At 51.7% G+C, this 21,509-nt stretch overlaps 1 protein-coding gene across 6 annotated transcripts in view; it reads right to left on the reverse strand.

Moving 5' to 3' along the window:
• The window catches only part of DLGAP4 (DLG associated protein 4), a 146,309-nt gene that overhangs the window by 16,574 nt on the left and 108,226 nt on the right, over positions 1 to 21,509 (reverse strand). Inside the window, exon 1 of one of the 6 annotated variants that reach the window (XM_048322316.1) lies at positions 17,559 to 17,769. The exons of the other annotated variants lie outside the window; for them this stretch is intronic. Coding sequence (XP_048178273.1) covers positions 17,559 to 17,754 — 196 coding nt within the window. The 5' untranslated portion in view covers positions 17,755 to 17,769. Of the gene's footprint in view, positions 1 to 17,558; positions 17,770 to 21,509 lie in introns of those variants that run through there. 6 annotated transcript variants of the gene reach the window in all.

The following is a 21,509-nucleotide window of genomic DNA, read 5'->3' on the forward strand; positions in this document are numbered from 1 at the left end:
GGAATGCAGCACCAGAGTGCCCAGCAGCACCTGGACTGTCCTGCCAGGTGGGCACAACAGAGTCACCAGCAATTCCTCCTGTTGCCAGATCCTGCCTGGCCCCTCCAGCAGAGCCAGGGCTGCCAGAGCAGCTGAGAGCCCACCCAGGCAGGCCTGGAGCTCCATCCCCGTGGCCAGGCACAGCCCTTTCTCAGCCAGGCCCCTGGACACAGGCACCTTGCGGCACAGGGTGGTGAGCAGAGGTCATGGCAGAAGGGCCAGTGGCATTCCAATCCCATGGCAGGTTTCATAGGAGTGCAAGGCTCTGGGCAACAGGAGCCCAGCTGGGCTTTAAGGGCACACCATTTCTCCTTGCTGGCCTTTGTGCAGAGGATGCAGAAATGCATCCCACAGTGCTAAGGAGCCACCAAGCCATGAGGCCCAGGGCTTGCTGCATCACCCAGCAGCCTGTTTGCTACAGACACCTCATCCTCACTTCAGGACCTCCTCACTCACAGCTCCACAGGGCTCTGACCCTGGCCTGAGCCACGGCAGGCACAGTGGGAGGGAGCAGCTCCCCAGCTGCAGAAGAGTGGGGATGCCAGGATAGGGGCTGAAACCTTTCTGTGCACACAGGAACCAGGAACAGGGGAATAGGGAACACAGAGAACCCACACTGCCACTTGTCCTACCTCTGCAGAAGGCAAGGAAGCACTGCAGATACCCTGCCCACACATCTGCACAGAGCAGCCTGTCCTCTTCAGAGGGCCATCAGGAAGGGGCTCAGCTCTGAACTGTGCCACAGAGGACTGCTAGAGAGAGCAGGCACTTCCATCAGCTCCTGGCACTGGAACTGGTCACATGGACTTTCCTGCAGCCAGGGGCAGGTAAGAGAATGCAAGACTGGACAGACTGGAGCATACAGCACCTCACAGAGCCTGCCCAGCAGCTCAGCACACCACCACTCCACTCCCAGGGCTCCAGGGGATACCAGGACCACTTCAGAACTGTATGGACCACAGCTTAGTGAGCACGTATCAGCCAAAAGCTCTTCAGACAGGGAGACAAGCTGTGCTGAAAGGTGCTGCCACAACAAGAGCAGCAATCCTTTCTGCTGATGCACTGAAGCATCATCCACTTCACCCTCCTGATGCAGAGACCTGTGCCTGCAGCAACTCACCCAGATGTGGCAAAAAAAGCTCAGCAGCAGCACAAGGAAATGTCCACTGGACTCGACCACACACACAGGTGGTCAGTGCAGCAGCACAACCACACAGTGCCCAGGGCAGCTCTAACACCATCAGCCAGCAGGTCAGAGACAAGAGGGGCCTGCTAGCAGAACAGGAGAGGGAAAACACAACTGCAGATATCCAGAGATTTGCATTCCAGAGAGTATTTCTCAGGAACAGCACTTACTGCAGGCAGGCCCCATCCCTCCTTGCTTTTAAACACTCACTGTGGCAGCCCCAAAATGCCGATTCCGCCGCCCTGGGACTGCAGGGTCTGTTCTGCCAACTTCACTCTGCAGCTTTGTGTCGGGCTGGTTTGGGCTCTGCAGCCCTGAGTGTCTCTAGGAGAGAGGCATGGGACATCCCAGCCCATGGATAACAGGAAGAGAAGGGAAGGGAACTGGGCTGAACCAGGTGCCACAGAATTCCCATCCCACAGCAGTGACCAGTCCCTGCACCCCCCTCCCTGTTCAACGCTGCCCTTTCTGCAAGGTTTGCTCAGGGTTACCCAGCACAGACATGGAATTAGGGCACAGATGTAAACCAGACAGGAATTAGCCAGTGCCACCAGGTCACAGGCTGCTCCCCTTTCCCTCCTCCACATGGGATGTCATCCTGCTGCTCTGCAAAGCAGCAAACTGTGGGGAGTGGGGGATGCCTTCGGAGGACACAGGTAAGGAAGGATGGCAAACCCTCCATGCACCCACTGCTGTAGCCACTTCTAAGTGCACCGAGGGTATTAGCATTAATCATCAAGGTGTTTAGCATAATTAGGGAGGCCGATTTAGTTTTTCTCCAAGCTAGCAGTTTCTAGAATCTCCTGCAGAATTAAGTTCCACCAGCTAATGATGCACTGCATGAAATATCCTCTCCCTTCACCATCACTTCATGCACTGCCACATCACTTGGAAGATGGCATATGTGGATGCTTTTAATTCGCTTCCCTGCCACTGCAGAAGTCCAGGGAATCTCAACACACCTCCTCAAAGTCACAGCCAGTCAAAATCCATATGGCCAGAAATGGCTGGAAACCATGGCAAACCGAATCTCTTCTTGTCTGTGTCAGAGCTCAGCAGCTCAAATGGGCTATTTTAGGTTATGCTGATTGCTTGAAGCCCCAAATCCAGTCATTCCCAAGCATTTGCTCACGTGTCACAGGAGACACATCTCAAGTTCTCCCTGTACAGGCAGCAAGCTGCACCTTGAGCACAAAAATAAGTGCAATAACCCAAGTTTTGCCATCTCAGAAAGGTGAGCGTGTCAGTCCAGCACGGCACACACAGCACTGTGACCCTGTGGGACTCCCCATGTGCCTCCCTCTCAGCCCAGGGACAACCCCCAGCCCACCAGGAACCACTTTATCCAGGACTTCTTGAAGGCTCCAGGAACAGGAGTTGCTCCCCTACAGCAGAATCACACCTAGAGCTCTGAGGAACCAAGCCCACAGCGTGGTCCACGGAAGGTTTTGCAAACACTGCCCAGTTGCTGAGACATTATTGGCACATTCCCACTGGTGGACAGTCCTGGAAGCTGGGTGGAGGGGTTACCATCATTTTAAGTGTGCCACTAAACACTGTTCACAGAAGAGCTGGCCAAGAGGGTGCTGAAAACACTGATGGCAGCCAGCAGCTTGTCAGCACAGAGTGTGATAACAGGAACAGGCCTGTGCTGATGGCAGCAATCGCCGAGTTCCCCAGCACAAATGGGGCTCCCAGGGAATTGCTCCATCCCCAAGAACAGAAGCAGCCAACAATTCTGTAGCCTACCTAAAATTTTGAGAAACTGCCACCATTGCTGCCAACAAAACCCCCCTCAAGGTAAGAATTAATTCCTCCATCACTTTGTTTAACATCAGGATTTTTATCACAATTCTCCGATACTGTATCCCGAATTTTACCTGATGCAGGATATCTGCTACTCTCCCTTGCTCACAGGAAGACATTCCGCTGTTTTAGGCAAGGGTGAGCACTCGGTGATGCCACCAGGAGCAGCAGAGGTGGTTTTCCCAGGACATTATGAAAAACCCTCCCCACACCCAGATGACGAGGGATTCTTTGTAAGCTGAAAACAAACCCCACCCTGTAGCCATAGGGCCAGGGAAAGCACATGTGTCAGCAGCTGGGGAGACAGCACTGAACAGGGAGATGGGAAGGCATCAGGCTGGACTCATCTCCCAGTGAAAAATTCCAGCCTTTAGCCAACACTCTTTCCACTTGGACAGTGGCTGTCAGACAGCCAGCATCGAGATTTACATCTTCAAAGCTACAATCATCAAGAGGTTTTAATAGCCAGATTCAATTGAAGCTATTTCCTCCCTTAAGTATGTACAAACCAAGATGTGGCAACACTATGCTAATACTGAAGAATCAAAGTCAAAATTGCTGGGAAACTTGTGTTGGCTGAGGCACAGGACAAGCTTTGCATGTTAGAGAAAGCTCCTCCATATTCTATTTCACTGTTTAACATGGCATTATCCATAAGATTTAAAAAAAAAATCACATGAACAGACACAGAAAAGGCTGTAGCAGGCTGCTCCCTCTCCATTAGCATTAAATTTGACAGTGGTTCAGCTGTTGCAGCAGTCTGGTCTGTTCTGGAGAGGAAGGGAGTCCTCAGACACAGAGCAGGCAATTAAGCAAATATTCCAACCTTTTATTCCCTTTGGGTAGGGTGCCAGGAAGCTTTGGAAAGCCGTGCTCATTGCTTGCATTGCCGAGGGCTCCCACCTGAACTAACCACGGACCCTGCGGAGCACAGAGCTTTCCTCCCTGCTGACAGAGGCACACAGACGAGCAGTGCCATGTGTCCCCAGTGCCACTGCTCACACTGATCTCCCAGAGGCCAAGAGTCCCCAGCTCTGATTCCCTGAGAATTTCAAGTATCACAAGCACTCCCTGAACAATGGATACCCCAAAGGAGGGGGTATCCGGAGCAAACCTGGCACTTTTGGAATCCTTCATTTCAGGAATCGAGCAGGCATCTGACAAAAGAGCCACTGTGCAGCTCCAGCTCTGAAATCAAAGAGCACAGCAGATCCCAGGCATGCACCCAGAGCTTTCTCCAAGCACATCTGAGGCTCCAGTATCTGTGACCTACATAGCTTCCAGCCACCACCAAGTCTGCATCTTCACAGCTCGGTCTGCTTTTCCTGCAGGCTCCAAAACACCACGTTCCTGGTTCACAGGCCTGAAGAGTCCCCATAAGCTTTCAAGTTCAGAGCCCAGACCACCACTTAGCCACAAGTATGGGTAGCAGGTCTGGATTCAGGGGTGCAGGACCTGTTTGCCCACACAGCTGGCCCCTCCAGCCTGCAGAACCTGCCATGAAGATATTCCAAGGATCTGAGACTATGAACTAGGAAAGGGACACAAGAGAGGCCAGAGCACAGCTCTATTCACCACATCTAGTGAACTGATTCAGTTTTAGGCCACAGAGCTGAAGGCACTGGCTTAGTCATGCTGTTCCCATGGCACTGGGACCTACTCCCTTCTGTCCCGCTGTCTGGAATTCAGAATGTGACAATGACTCCCTGGCCTTCCAAGGAGCGTTATCAGCAAACCCCAGCCTCCAGCAAAAGCATTAAACGTCACCAGAGCATCCCCTGCTGCTTTCAGGAACCTGCTCACTGTGGAACAGACCATTTTCCTGCCTTGGAAGCTATGTGCCAAAAGCCTTCTTGGCTTCAGTTCCCACCTAGCTTGTATTTATTCCTGTTTCCAAATTAGTGATCTCCTCTCCCTCCACTCCTTTGACCTTAGCAGTTGTATAACTCCAGCTACAAAATAAACACCATCCACACCAAATCCTGAAATCTTAGGGTGTTCTGCAGGATATTCCAAAATATTCCTCCCAGGACTTCACCTGCTAACACCAAGTACCAACCAGCAGGTGAAGCACATGCATTTTTGCTTTTCCTCATCTGTGGCTTGGCACTGGATGGTAGAGGGTGAACGGTGGGGTAGGGAGCAGGTAACAAGTGATTTAGAGTGGCTTAAGAAAGGTGATGAGAATGATCCAGCCAGACTGTTTTGAAGGTATTCCCGTAAGAGACAGTTTACCAGAGGTGTCTTTGGAAGAAGCCACTTCTTGCTCAAGCACAGCAATGGGACCTTCTCACAAAACAGTGTTCACTTGTCTCCCAGAGCCTGAAGGGCCTCCAGAGCCTCCTGGAAAACACACCAGCCCAGCAATTCCATAGTCCAAGGAGCTCTAAACACATCATGAGCAGCCGTGAAAGATGCCTATCCACAATGCTCTGCTTTCCTGCTCCTCTTCAGTTCTCCCTGCCAGCACACTCACCACAAGGAGCACCGGGGCTCAAGAATGCCAAGCCCCTGCTCCAAACAAGCACCTTTGTCAGTTCTAAAGTGACCTAACCAGGAAGTGCAGCGGGGCCACAGCAAAACCACGGGATCTGCTGGACTCAATCTAACAGAAAACGTCAGTCCAAGTGACGTTCCTGAGAGGAATTTATTGGGCTTTTGCTACAGGTCTTCAGAGTTACAACCCTGCCCAGGAGCTGTGTGCCAGCCTTTGAACACACCCAGAGGTTCAGCAGGCTGGTGATGTTCTAACCATGTCCGTACCCATCCTTCCCCTTGCTCCCAGCCCAGATCCCAGCTCTGGCCACAGCTCCAGCTCCAAGGCACACAGGGCGAGTTCTTCCTGCAAGGGCAGATGGAGGGAACAAATCAAACTGCTCCCTGCAGACACCTCCTCACCCAACCAAGGCCAAAAAGGGTTTTGGAGAACCAGCTCAAGATTTCTAAAACCTGACTACCAAGAGCTGACACACCAAGGAAATGATGCTGCCTTCAGTTCTCCGGGAAAAATCCCACCTCTACACTTCTCTGAAAATCCCAGCCAAACTGTGAAGACTGCCCAGGGCTGGAGTTATTCCTCCACTTGGCCATCTCCCCACACTTGGCCTAGGAACAATTTTAGACTTGGAATGCATTACTGCATTCAAGCAGCCACTCCTTGTCGTGCCAGTTGTCCAACCCCCAGACCAGCTGGAGGATGAAATTCCTAGGAATAGCGAAATGCCAATCTTTGGATGCAGGGCTTTCCAGGGCAGTCACCAGCACGGCCTCTGCTGTGTTCAGCTCAAAGGCATTGCTGAGAACAGCTACTGTGGCCTCCCAGGACAGAGTGACTGTGTCAGCTACTTGGCATTAGTCCAGCAAGTGCTTTCACCTGAAGTGGCCTCGTGAAACAAGAACCACCAGCCAAAAATAACCCAACAGTGAGCACAGACACAGCCCCAGAGCAGCAGTGAGCTTGTGGGATACAAGGGTGGGATCAAGGAGCAGGTCTCCAACTATCTGCTCAAGGGGTTTGTTTGCCAGAAGGAATCCTCCATCAGCCTGTGGCAAAATACACCAGAACATGGTGCCATCAAGGGGGACACGGCTGGGAAGGACAGAAGGACACTGCTCTGCCCTTGTCACTCCAGAGTGAAGCACAGAGCACACCCAGGCACAGACCCTCAGCACACACAGTGGTCTCAGTGTCACCTGTACAGGGACTGTGCACTTGGGGTCACTTCTGATGCCGGTGACACCACACTGGGAACAAACCCACCCAACCCCTGCTGCTACATTTTCCTGGAAAGCACTTTCAAGAGAACACTGGGGGTGTTTACATAGCAGAGGCCCTGTTTCAGAGGAAGAGCTGCCCAGTCAGGTTTCTTGGATCTGGGCCGTGTCAGAAGCCTCAAGACACACGCAGTGGATACTGACTGAAGATGAAGGTCAGTGGAACAGGATGACTCCACCAGACATCTCCTCTGTAGGGCTCTGGCAGCCAGGCAAGATAAGCACTGTGAACTTGCTGTCAGCAAGAGACCGATCCAGCGGGGAGAAGTCCTGCCCAGTGCTGGAAATAGGGAGTGCTTTAACTCCCACTGCAGCCCAGGTTACTGGGGACCCGGAGCTCATACTGCAGGAATAATTATCCTCCTCAATACACCTAAAAAAACCACTGCTCTCAGCTCTGTCACTGTATGATAGCAAGACAAAAAGTGTCCTTTATCCCCCAACATCCTTTGCAAGGCCAAAAGCAACCACAAACACTTTTGAAGATAAATGAATGGTAAACTGCAGCAAGCAAAGAGGTGGGACAACAACGAGTAAGTGCCTTTAATTTTCACATCTGACTTCTCCAATGTTTCCAATGGCACAGAGCTGGTGAAGAGCTGGCAGCTCCTACCTGCTCCAGCCTGTGCCTGGTCCCCAGTCCAAGGGGGGCTTGTGCACCCCAGAAACACGTGGGGCCCCAAGCGCTGCTGCCCTGCAGCCACTGCCCCACAGGGCCCCCACGCTGCTGCAGGGTGGGGCTCCACCTGCTCCAGGAGCATCCCAAACCCACTGCAGGTGCCAGCTGCTCTGGGATTAGCCTCTTGTGTCCTTTCAGGGAGGCAGGGCAGCTTGGCCAGCCCTTCCCACAGTGCCCATTCCCCACATGCTGTGGCTGGTGCCTCCAGCACCACCATCACACCAACAACGAATCCTGCTCTCAGGGGCATTTCTATTCCTGTCCCAGACATGCAGCAGATACAGGATGCCTATGAGATGACAGCAGACAAGCTTCATACCTACAAGCCCAAGGCTTGAGATGGGGAAGACAACTTTGCATTAAAGCAGCCATAGAAAAAAAAGAACAACAACCTCCTTTTAGCAAGGGATTCAGTTCTATTCTTCAGCTGTAACCATGACACACAGCCCAGCTGAGGAAACAACACAGCAACACGTTATTTTGGATACTGCTTTGTAAACAGATGCGTGGCCAGTTATCTAATTGTGGGAACATGGATGTGAGTAGGCTTGGAGGGAGCAGCAGAGCACTTGCAGGGTTATTGCACTCACAGCAGTTTGCACCATCCATCCCCACCAGGAAATTTCCACGGACTGCAATGTCAGCAGCTTGTGCTGCAACACACCTGGGAGAATCTGTGAGGTGCCACCTCCCTTGGGTACCACAGCACTGTCCCCTCCTACTCTGGCCACTAACAGACACAACCACAAAGACAGATACAGGAGGTATTTCCTCAGCTAATTGTTAATTACATTAATTGACAAGACATCTGACTCAGCTGCTCTAGAGCCTGGTGGAAGCTGGGCCTCCTTCTCCCTGTAGCAGGAATGCCTTATCCGTGGGGAGAGGGTGTAACAGCAGTGAGGCACCTTACAGACACACAGGCCAGCCCTGGGACAGAGCTCAGGCCAGCACAGCCTCCTGACTGCAGGGGGATGTGCCTGCCCTGGCAGCTCACACCGGGCAGCCAGCAGTGGCAGTGCTCCAGCACCACGGAGCCCACTGAGAGAACACAGGTGTTCTGCACAGGGTAACACAGCCAGAGCTCGTGTGACAGGATCCACAAACAGGGGAGCGCAGTCACAGCTGCTGAGCTCAAAGGGAAAACGAAAGAGTAGCCCAGGACCAGGGTGGCACAGTACAGAACACTGAAGTGTGCTTGCTCTCCACACTGCCACATGAGTGTCACCGCCACAGAGCCGAGGGACAGCAGCAGAGCTCAGGGCTGGGAACAGCAGAGCCAGGGCCCTTTGCCTCCCACCTTCACCTGACTCCCTCGGTGCTGAGCAGCCACTGCCCATGCCCAGGTGCCAGATGGGCACCCACAGCCCCCACCCCAATGCAGGGAGCTGGAGGGCTCAGGTCTGAGCTCTGTTACCATTCCACTCACAAAGGACAGAACATCCAGGTAACTTTTGGTTTCTCTAGGTCTGGAACCCATGCATGTTCCAATTTGCAATACAAATATTAGTATTGTGTTAGATTAAGTACCAGCTGTCCTGAGAGCCAGGATGACATCCCAAATCCAGCACACCCTCCCAGGCTGCTGTCTGGCAGGACACGTGCCTGGCACGACATCACCCCCCAGGACTATTCAGTTTGTTTCAGAAGTGCTCCCTGTTCAGAATTCAGGGACAGAGTTCAATGCTATGGCAGTGCTGAAGGAAACATCTTGATACAACTATATTGGGAGTTTTGGCTAAGCTGGCGAATTTTCCACAGGAGCACCAGTGCACCCCAGTTCTGCAGGCACAGATGTGCACACAGCATTTCAGTGAGTGGTCAAGAATGGACTGGGAGGCCGAGTACCCCCTTCTAAACTAAAAGCACCCTGGAATTCATCTTAAGGACTTCAGTCTGAGCTTTCTCTTTGCTCACTTCTGCAGTGATCTTACAGTATGAACGTGATTTAGAGGAGATTTTAACAGGGTATGAATTCACATGATCACTGGAAGCCTCGCCTCACCCGGCTGCCTTTTCTTCCATCAGTTCCATCCCAGGATGCCTGTCCTTTGCCTATCCAGGCAGCTGAGAAGTACTCCACCTCCTCAATACATACAGCACTTCCTAAAGCTAGAGATGGGCTCCCTTGAGCAAATGATCCTGCAGTTCCTTATCCAGTCAGTTATCAGAGGAATAATGCTCTCAGGAAACTAAGGAGAGAACTGTGTCATGGTTTAATTCAGCAGCCCCTGCCAGAATGAACCACTGTGCTTTAGGCTTTGGTTCTTGCACACCAGATGTCAGGAGTTTTAAAACACTCAAGTTATTTGACACTTAGATTTCCCACATACAATGTATATTCTCTGTAAGGATCAGAACAGCCCTTGGTTACTGTTAGGCATAAGAGCAATAAAGCGCAAAGAGCAATGCCATGGAATAATAATTGCTTCTGCAGTTGAAAAGCCCTCAGGCCAGCTGGGGCAGGTTTAAGTCAGACTTTGTCCTGCCATGTCCCACCGGCATTTGGAGTGCGCAGCCCCTGGACAGAGGGACTGTTGACCTGTTGGCTCCCTGAAGGTACCAGGGAACAAGAAGACAAACTGAGCAAACCAGAAGGCACAACCTGAAACTCTGGAAAGAGACCACATGTCAAAAATCCCCAAACTAATACCAAGTGTAGGTTTCCCTACATTAAGATGACCCATCTGTCCCCCACTTTCCCACCCCTGTCCCCCTTCCTGCCAGTGAGCTCTGTGGGGATCTCTGTGCAGCCCACCAAGGTGAGCAACAAGCACCTGCTGCGCCTCAAGACCAGAAACACAACCATAAAGCACACACCATAAAGCAGCTGCACTCTGAGGAGCAGGTGCAGAGCTGGAATCACATCACTTGAAGAGTCATTTCCCGTATGTTTGAGAACACGGGCCCAGATTTTCATGCCCTGGTGCCTAACAGGATACCAGGTAGCAGTTCAGGTGTATTAAGCACTCTGCTTTATCAATACTAGAAAAATCAAACCTCCCAATCAGAAACTTCTTACTAAGGAAATTCACTTGCTTATCAGTGAGAGTTCATCATAAAGCCAGCTAAGGAATTTATTCATATATCTCACCTGCAAGAGGAAAAATGAGTTCTACCTTCAATTCTTAGTTACTGGAACATGCAGAAACTGTGCAGAGACCAGAGTTCCCATATGCACAAATTCCACTGCAGAACATGCAGAGTTCCCCCTTCAGCAGCTCCCTGCTGGACTATTTCCTGCCTACATTTCTGACTGTAGCTGCTTGAAAACCCCAACTCTGACCTTTACCACTTAGAGATGGAGGAAAACAGCAACCAAGAGCTCAGAACTGCAGTCAGTGCTTCCCAGCAAGAGAACTCTACTGGCAGCCTTCCGAGCCTGTGCACTGGACCTCGACGTGTTACACATGGCCAGCTCCAAATCTAAGCAGCCATCAGCACCACGATCCAAGAGCGGGGCCAGGTCTGGCAGGAATCAGCTGTGGTACAGATGGATGGCTCAGGGAACCTCAGTACAAGAGGCCAGCTGAACAGCAGCCACTGCCCCCTCAAATAAAGAAGTCTGTTGGTAACCTGAAGCCAAGTGCAAGAGAGAACACGTGGAAGAGGTGAGCTTAGGGGTGCCCACGGTGCAGCACAGCACACACAGGCATTCCCAAACCAGCACAGGCCAGCCTCCTCCTGAATGCATTCCCTCTCCGGGAAAACCTCAAAGGACTTGGAAAACCTGGGCATGGGCTTAAGCACAGGTTATGGCTTCTGGAGGTTACTTGGAATCCCAGAAAGATTTGGGTTGGAAGGGACCTTAAAGACCATCCAATTCTACCCCCTGCCACAGGCAGGGACACTTCCCACTGGCCCAGGCTGCCCTGCCTCTGTGGCCAGGTGTGCAGGCTTTCCAGTTTACCAGCCATTCCCAAGTTCCTGGCAATCCTGCCAACAGGATTAAGCACCAGCCAGCCTGAGCAGAGTTAAACTGCCAGCTCAGCTTTCAGCAGCAGGAGCACAGAGGTGCCTGACAGCACTGCCAGCTGTGCTTCCCTCCCAGCTTCAAAGTTTCTCACATCGTTGCACAACACACAGTGCAGCAAGGCTGCCTAAAATATGCAAATACTACTGACACACAAGTGATTCATAGCCCTGAGGTTTTTCCCTGGCTAGACAAGGAGATCTTTAAGACTGAAAGCAGCCAAGTGCCACCCTTGCCCACTCTGTGCTTGCCCCACATCAGCGCACAGAGTTCACTGAGTGTAAAGAGCTCAGGCACCTTGGCTCACTGAGGTATCCTCCTCCTACTGAGGGCTTAGAAAAGCACAGACAATACAAAGAGCAAATGCATTTCTCTCCAAAGCAGCAGGAAGGACTCTCTTGTCTTTTGCAACTCACTGACCACCTACCAAGAGGTAAAGAGACACCAAGGGAAAAGTGCTGCCCTGTGTGGCAGCTGGCCCAGATGGGAACCTGAGGCTTCCACACATTGAGTAACTTCACTTTTCTACTCATCTGCTTAAGAGCATCTGCCAGCTCTGCAGCCTCTTCTTCTGTTTGCTTTGAGCACAAATCCACATTCGTTAACTTCCGTCTCTGGGTGATGCTTGCAGGAGCTGTCACCTGCATAGGAGTACACCAGGCCATGGCTGCAACAGGATGAGGCAGCTCTGGTTTCACAGCCTTTATCAGAGATCACACACAACAATTTGATGCCTGCTGCAAGCCAGGACCTGGAAACAAGCAATCTGTTGACTTGCAGTCTGAACAAGCACTCAGTGTCACAACCCTGAACCAGCTCCTGCTGCAAGAATGCCTGAAACGTCAGTGCTGGGAAGATGCCCAGAGAGACTTGTAGCAATTTTCATTACTTTATCTTTCAGGCAGGAATGCCATTTCCCTGAATCTCGTATATTTTTGCAGTTACTCTGCAAAACTGTCAGTGTCCACTCACTCATTGGGACACTGCTTACCACCCTGTAGGTGACCATCTTCTGCAAAGACAGCTTTTAAAACTTTTTTAAATGACAGGTCTGAATTCCAGAGAACTCAGCAGGACACCACATTAATTTGCAGAATATTAGGTTTTATGTTTCTGTTCCCATCCTCAAGCACTCAGCCTGCCTTGGTTGGCACCTCAGCTTTTCCTTCTTTTCCTTTTTCAGAGGCCAACTGAGCTCACCTGAGGGCTTCAAGGAACCTGTAGGTTCCCAGGGAAGGGGTTTGGCACAGGGGCAAGGACATCACCCAATGCATTTGCACGGTTAAAACACTTGCACTGCAGCCCAGGGGGTCTGTGCAGCCCTGCAAGGGGAAGCAGCTATCAGTTAATCCTCTAGGGCCCAAATTTGGGGGGATAAGGAACTCCACAGAGTCTTATTCTGAGAGAATAAACCATTTCACAGTGACTTGCTCATGTAATAAAGGAATTTGATGAGGTTAACTGTTTAGACAAGCCCACGAGTAAGGACAGAAGGACTAGTTTCCTTCCAGGAAGCAACCTATTCATAGCCTTTAATGGAAATCTCCAAATACTTGGGAATTACTTGTTTTGCTGTGTTAAGGGAAACTTCATCTCACCCTTCCCATACATATAGTTCTCTACATGCACTGAAAATGGACAACATGCTACAACACAGCTAAACCTCCACACCACGCACAGTTTGGAGGTGAGCTTTTAACTCCTTTCCTGAGCAGCCTCTGTCTGCCCACTGCAGCCATGAACAGCGGCAATCTCAGACCTCCATGCAGTTATTTTCTCCTCTACAGTAGCTGGAGTGCTGGAAGTCAGAGCCAAGTAGCCTTGGAATGGCCTTGCAGCCACCAGGACAGATGTGACCAGTGTCAGGAGAGAATGAAAACACGTCCCACCCTCTGCTTTTTTAAGCAATGCTGGTTAAAAAGCAGATTTTAGTATCTTTAGCCAGACAGCAGCTACTTTAAAAACAGCAGCACTATAAATTAACATGATTCGAAAGCAACTGGCCTTTCAGCCACATTTTTCTCCTGAACAGGACTGCTATCAAATGTTTCAAGGAACAGACAAGGCGAAAAAAGCCTTTGTCTTCATGCTATAAGCTGTTGTAGCCTTTCATCCTGAAGACCTAGCAATCCAGGAGGGGAGGGGGAAAAAAAAAAAAAAAAAAAAAAAAAAAAAAAAAAAAAAAAAAAAAGATGAGTCCATCAGCAGAACTGCTGGAAAACAGTTTTGATCTTTTCAGGAAAACAGCCAAAAATTTCTCTCACGCTGAAAAAGTCAACTTGTTTCAGCTTCCACATTACATGAAGTTCTGTCCTTTTTGCCTGAATACAAGGTTGCTTAAAGCAAGCAAAGCTCAAGGGAGTTGATGTACTTGCCAAGGAAGTGTCAGCCCGGAGAGATGGCAACTTGGAGCAGCCCCAGCCAAAATGTGCAGGTGCCATGCACAAGGTCCCTGCTGAGCAGTGGGACCAGCATGCAGCACCAGGAGAGCACCCCAATCTCACCCAGAGACACCCCACAAACAGGGCAAACCCGCATGTCCATGCCCTAAAATCAAGCATTGCTGGCAGAACAGTCACAGGTCACAAGCTTCTGTGACAGGTATGACAAAGCCCCCTATCACACCAAGAAATAACTGCAAAGCATCAACTCCCTGCCTGCCAGGCCAGGCACTGCCACCACCCTGCCTCCCATTAATCAGGAGGAAGTTAATTAATATTTGAGTAGGCTATTACAGCTCGAGGCAGAGGATCGAGTACACTGTGCCATGCTCCCAACTAGACTCCTTACAAAAAAATTTAAAAACAATAAAGCTGAACACAAATGCACAGCAAAGACAGTACAGAGCAGAATACATCCTCACAGTGTTCCGCTGACAGATCATGGTATTTCAGGAAATAGGAAGTCCCCATCGTTTTGGCAAAGGGTAGAACTAAGCCAAGAACTAAGCCCAATTCTCTGCTACATCCCCACCTCTGCTGAGCTCACACAGACCGTGTTAGCTCTCCTGGTCTCATCACCCAGCTCACCCCACCGGCTGCTCTCCACAGAGGAAACAGCTCTCTCAGAAGTGCTGCAAAGGCAGGAGACCCCAAAAAAGCTCTTCCAAGTCACACCCTGGTGAAACACCAGCTTTTGTGACTGATGTCAGGGCTGACAAAGCTCAGTGTACCTGTCCCCCAGCCCAGCAGCACCAATCCTGGTGCTGTGCCCAGGATGTGACCCAGTAGGTGCCTGGGTTTTTAGCACCACAAGCATTTGCCAACAGGGCCCAAGCACAGCAACTGCTGGACATCTGGGGCTTCCTGGCATTTAAGTGAGCTCAGCAACACACAAGGAGATGGAGACAGTTTTGAGAAGGAGGGTATATGAGATCTTTTCTGCCACCACCACTCTGGCAACAGCCTTCAAATCACAGCTGTAATTCAGGCTCATTTCAAAGCCCCGTATCTTCCCTGAAGTCTATTGAGCTGTTCTGCTTTCTACTCCAGCTATTGATTACCGGGGTGGATGGGGTGAGGGGGAACGTGAGCAACTGCCTCCCAGCCGCTTTTCAGTGATGCCACATCTCGTGACATCACAACTGTCTCCATGGTGACACAGCAACACAACTGAATTGAAACAGGAGGAGGCCAATTAGAACAAGAAAGCTCTTTTGTGGCTGGAACCATAGTAATTAGCAGAAATAAGAGAAGCTGTTATAAAAAAGACATCGTTGTAACAATAAAACCCTTGCTTTTAGCTTGCTAGGTGAACCCCAAACTATATATATATATATATATATATATATATATATATATATAAAATCCCTTGTAGACTGGAAAACCCATGATATCACTAGCTGCATTCCCAGCTTCACAGAATGCTGAGCACAGCCTGGATCCGAGAGATCACTTCTCATCTCCTCTCCTGTCAAGTTCTCCTCTCCACTGGAGCCTGCTCACATGCTTAGGAGGCTGCTCAGCCCTTCAGCTCAAGCAGAGCCCCCAAGCTGAGGTGCCTTTCAGCCTGCCACAATTAGCACACACACGTGTGCGGGGGCACACACAAAAGAAACCAACCCCAGGCCGCCAATCCACAGTGACTCACACCAGCTAAGGCTCCACCTTCAGGGATGAAGCACAGGGCCTGGAATGGATGATATGAACAAGAACTGGACCCTCTAAATATCTATGTTGTTTTGTTCTCATCCTCCAAATGAGAGACACACAGGAGCAATCTCAGCTAGTGCCAGTGCCAAATCTGCCTCCAGCTGATCTGCACTCTCCATCCTGGGGTGCACGCTGATCAGGAAGCACTTGCTGCAGTCCCAGAGATGAGGCAACTCTCTATTGCTCCAGAGTGGCCAGAAGCAACACACAGCTCTAGGAATTCCCCAGGAAGAGCAGCTGCTTGGAGTGTTCCACAGTCAGGCTCTCAGCCTGAGGCACCTCCACTTTGGCCATACATTCAGCCCATTAAACACCAGTGACACGCCGCAATGTCACTGTATTTTTCTTTTCTCAATCAAGCCTAAAAGCTGCAGCAGGCCAGGAACAAGCTGAGCATAAACTTCCCAAGAAAGGAAGCCTGAAGGTGTGAGGCACAGCACAAAGTCAGGGCACCTGGAGCGAGGAGAGCAGCACCCAACAGAGCCACTGGAGCACAGCAACTCTGCACACACTGGAGGTTAAACCTCCACGGGGAACGCTGCTTCCCACAGCTCCTGGGAGCGGCCCTGTTGTGCTCCTCTCCTGCAATTCCACGGGAAAGTGAGGCATTCACTGCTAGCAGGGCAGGCAGAGCACACAGGTCGCTTGTACTGGCACACTCATGGCATTTGGAGGCAGGGCAGCAATCTGCTTGGCAGCTGCTCTCTGATAAGAGGCACAGCTGCCTAAAACTGAGTCACCTTAGGGGAAAAAAAAAAAAAAAAGATGCTGGAAAGCATCACACCGTAAGAATTAGGATTAATTAGATTTAACAGGTACCCTCAACCACAGCAGAAGCATTTTTCAGTCATAATCCATGCAAGTGAGTGTCTTTGTACACAACCCTTGTACCAGCCTCTGCATCTGTCAGGGGAGGTTATTTCACACTCAGCAGCAGAACATGAGGTAAGGCACTAACAGTGGCTGGGGTTCACCATTAAACATGAGCCATCCTCTGGCACACGCCTCAGGAACAGGACAATGGGACTTCCTCGAGCCACTGTCACCTCTGAGCACAGCTGCTTCAAAGAGCAGATACCTTCTGGCACACGGCTTCTGCAGAGCTGCACCCGAGTGGCTCCAACTTCCAAATGGTGGAGATTGACCCTTCAAAAGGCTCGTGTTCATTTTTCAGTACATTCTGGACTCAGTGTTCCTGCTCCACCAGCTCGTTCACCCAGAACTGCAATCACATGCACCTGCTGCCCGCACACACACCATCACCCACACCCAGAGCATGTTTGCTAACAGAGCAAGAACTAGCACAGAGCAGAAAACATGATTTTCTGTGTGAACCAGGCCTTGCAGCAGCAGAAAAAGCCATTAGCTACGGAAGGGAAAGAACCAGGCAGAGGCAGAAATAACGGCTTTGGAAATAACCAGCCTCTAAAGTTATTTTTAGAGCTGCCTCCCTCAACACCCAAGATATTCAGAGATGTTGAAAAAAAGAATATAAATCAAAGGTAAGCGCACAAATAGCACTGCCAGGAGAAAGCAGACAGTGCTTCAAAGTTACTGCTGCCACCAGCAGCGATAGCTGGCCTGGTTCTATTCCATTTGGAGCAGTCTCCTTAGCTTGGACTCTGCTGTGCCACAGAGAGCTCAGGGGACCCAACCCATGGGTGCTGGGCACTGCAGGATGGTGCCAGCTGGGCATTGCTACCTCTGGGACTGAGCACAGCCTGGATGGGGGAAAGGACAGGCAGTGCTTCCATTCCCTTTGGACAGCACACTGCTATCAATGAATCAATTAGATTGGAAAAGACCTCTGAGACCGAGTTCAACCTGTGACCGAACACCACCTTGTCCACTAAACCACGGCTGAGTGCCATGTTCAATCTCTCTTTAAACATCTCCAGATGACCCCACCACTGCCCTGGGCAGCCCATTCCAGTACTTGACCACCCTTACCGGGAAGAAATTCCTCTGATGTCCAACTCAAACTTCCCCTGAGGCAGATGAAGACTGTGCCCTCTCCTCCTGTCCCTGTTCCCTGGCAGCAGAGGCCGAGCCCGGCTGCCCCCTCCCCTTCAGGGAGCAGTGCAGAGCCACAAGGTGCCCCCCGAGCCGCCTCCTCTCCAGGCTGAGCCCTCCCCCGCTGCTCCATTCCCTTTCCCGGACAGCCTGGGGCTGTGTCCCTGCACACTGACAGAGCCCAGAGCGCTCTCGGAGCGCGACTCGGAGCTCTCCCAGCACAGCCCTGACCCGGCCGCTCCCCGGGGCGGCGGCCCCGCTCCGGCCCGGCTCCCGCAGTGCCCCGGGGGCTGGGCGGCTCGCCGGGGGCCGGGGGCCCGCACAGGAGCGGCCCGGCTCGGCTCGGCTCGGCCGGCGCTCACCTCGCCCTACGGCCCTGCTGCAAAGCGCGGCGGCCGCAAAGCGCGCCCGGCGCCGGGCAGGGAGCGCCCGGGCCCGAGCGGGGCCGGGCCGGAGCCGCCCCCAACACCGGGACCCCTCCGGGGCCACCCCGCCGGCTCCCGCTGCGACCCCCGGAGCGGCACACTCCCCGTCCCGTTTGTGCACCCGTGCGAAATCCACTCTGAACGCGTCCTGCAAGCACTGGGCATCTCTCAGCTCCAGCCCAAGGCTCCCGGGGCCCAGCCCGCTCCTGCTGTCACTGAATCACTGAAAACACTTCTGAGACCACCGAGTCCAACCTGTGACCCATCCCCGCCTTATCATCAGCCCAGAGCACTGAATGACACGTTCAGTCCTTCCTTGGACACCTCCAGGGAAGGGGACTCCACCCTCTCGCTGGGCAGCCCTTCCAATGCCTGACCACCCTTCCCATGAATAAACTCCTCCTAATGTCCAACCTAAACAGCTTAAGGACAATATCCTGTCATCCTGTTGCTGGTTGCCTGGGAGCAGAGGCTGGTCCTTGGTCCCTGCCCTGCTGCCCTGAGGATGCCACTCAAGGTGTTCTCCCTTCTATCTTTTAACCCTTCTATCTTTTAATTTCATCAGTTCTGACATGCTACAAACAGGAATTAAAGCTTCACACAGATGAACACCCAAAGCAGGGATCCCTTCTGGCCGGGGATGGCTGACAGCGAGCAGCATTCACAGCAGCAGGCACACAGGCATGGTCACAGCAGCCACAGCTCCATCCAAGCCTTTGTCTGCCTTCCCCAAAGCCCTGATTCCCCCAGTCAGCCTGGTTCAGTGTTTGACTCGTGCAAGAACAACTCCTGGGAGGGAGCAGGGCTTGGAGGACTGCTCTGGCAGCCTCCCCTCAGCACCCAGCTACTCTGCAGCACTCATCTCCAGCAGGGCCCTCAACAGAGCAGTGATAAAAGTTAATGTGTGGCACCACACTGCTGGTAGTGCAGCAGAGAGGAGATTGCAGGGTGACAGCTGACACTGAACCTGTGCCAAGCACAAAGGCCAACAGCAGCAGCACCGTGGCCAAGGCAACAGGCTGCTGGTGAGCAGGGCTCTGCCTCCCAGCATCCAGGATTCCCCGCTCACAGCCTGGCTCGTGGCATGCTGTGAACCTCAGCACCACTGAAACCCAATACGTCGGAAATAAAGTAGCTGCTTTGTCCAGAACCAGGAGCTCAGGAGGTGCAACACCCCTGTACTTCCAAGGGATCAGATTAAACACTGGTTCAGGCACTGGGAGAAGTTCTCCAGCTCCATTCCACCAGCACTCATCTCCCCAAAGCCACCTTCTCCCCTGGGAAGTTCCAGCCCCGGCAGTACAAGGCTGGGCATCACAGCAGTCCTGCATTGCCAGGGAGCTTGCTGTGCTCAGAGCAGCAGTGCTGAGGGGCCAGAATTCCCAGCCTGGGCCTGCTGCTGGAGCAGCAGCTCAGGCTGGCAGCTGCTCAGCAGAGCGCAGCGAAGCCCGGAAGAGCTCCTGCACAGGAATGGTGTAACTCGGGTCCCTGTGTCTGGGGCACGCTGAGGGACTGGAAAGCCTCAGGGTTCAAACAAGGGGAAGGAGGGTTCCCAACACAACAGCCACTCCAGTGACCTGAGAGCCCAGGCATAGCGTGCTGGCCCATGACCTGTCCTGCACATGCTGCTCTCCCCAGAGCAGCACTGACCAGGCTGGCAGCCAAGCACGGACACGGCTCCTCACGAGGGCCTTCAGGAGGGTCGGGGGACTCCCTTGGGGAAAATTCCACAGCAGCCTTTGGGACACTTTCTCTGGCTTCAGACACAGGTAGATGGCTTACGTGTAAGGCCTAAGAGGGATGCAGCATCCATGCTTTAACTTCCCAATTTTAACTTCCAATTCAGTGCAGCTGTAGATATGCCCACTCAGGGTAGGAAGTTTAGGCTTGGAGATCCCTCCTGCACACAGCAAATGCCTGGCTGGGCTCTGTCCAAGTAGATCTCAACCACTCCCAGAACAGAAACAAAACAAGACAAATAATACTTAGAAGTTTGACTAATCTTATGAAAACAACTCACAATAAAAATTTCCTTTTATCAACTCTTAAATAGCTTTCAGCTTTCATCAAACATCACCTTGCACTATGACAGTGCATCAGTAGAAAGGCATAAGCAACTTCTGATCTCCACTTTAATTCCAGCTCTGACAGACCGGCACCACAGGTAAGAATTTACCTTTGAAACATTCACCACTCAAGTTTCTTGGTCAAACTTCAAACTGGAGAGACAAAACAGCAGCTTAAGCTTTGATCTCTTGGAACTAGGTTCAGAAAAGATCACCGCAGTGAAACCTTGATGTCTTAATGAAGAGCATTAAATAGGATACACAAGATTGATTGTCAACACATCCTTGATGCAAATACTAGTGCTAAGGTTTAAAACTTATGCACATTCACCGTTTCCTTTTCGAGCACTGCTGTCTGATGCACCGAGCTACAGTCTGGCTCGGGCGAGTTCCCTTAGAGACTGGTTTCATGCTCTTGGTGTTCCCAGAGGAGCTGACAAACTTGACCCTCTGAGACCCTGCAGAGCAGTGGGGATAACCCAGTTCCTGTGTGCCCTGTCTGCTCAGGTGATGCTGCAGCACCTATATGGGCATCGAGCACCCTGCCCGTGTCCCAGTAGGTGCACGTGCCCCTCTGCCTTCACCAGCAATTCACACTGCGAGTCTAAGCTCAGCACCAAGGAGGGAAGGAGGAGAGAATCAGAACTCAGCTGTCTTCCTAGATGTATAGAAATTTGGGAAGAGGCCTGGCAGTGCATAACCCACAGCCCTGTCCTCTATGGAAATCAAAGTGTCCAGTCCTGGGGGACCAGCAATGCTTGTCACCTTCTGTGACAGCAGACCAGCAGCCCATGCTGAGCTATGCAGACACTGGGACTGCCCTGCCTTAAGTTGCCCATTTAATTAGAGACCAGACTCATGTGGGCAGATGGATCTGAGCACTTACCTCACTGTTTTCAGTGAAAATCACAAATGCTTTTGCAATGGTGCCTTTTGCATTCACCAGCCAGACCCTGGCAGAGCAGAAGTGAAGCCCAGGGCTGAGGCCCAGCTCAGGACTTCAGCCGTGGGGCTGTTGTTCCTCTTGCTTCTCCAGGGGACAGAAGGTTGGTACTTAATGCACCCATCTGCACCAAAGGGCCAGCAATTAATTAATTCTGCAAGATAAATTGAAGTGGACAGAATTTCTAAATATTTTCTCCTCTCCTAAACTGGCCCATCTGCAAATAGTTTAACTTTTGACGGTTTAAAGGCAGCTTATGTCAAACCCTGGTGTCATTCTGCACCCCATTTCTTCCTCCAGGTGGGAGACCAGAAGAGAAGGGAAAGAAACTCATTTTTCCATGAGCTCTTCTGGAGAGACCCAAATTCACCATCCCCAACTCCAGCCACCACAGAACTTTATCTGACAGCCTGAACTCTAATCGCCTTTCACAGCAAACGGCAATCATACTTAG

The sequence above is a fragment of the Corvus hawaiiensis genome, chromosome 17 (genome assembly GCF_020740725.1).
Source record: "Corvus hawaiiensis isolate bCorHaw1 chromosome 17, bCorHaw1.pri.cur, whole genome shotgun sequence".
NCBI lineage: Eukaryota > Metazoa > Chordata > Aves > Passeriformes > Corvidae > Corvus > Corvus hawaiiensis.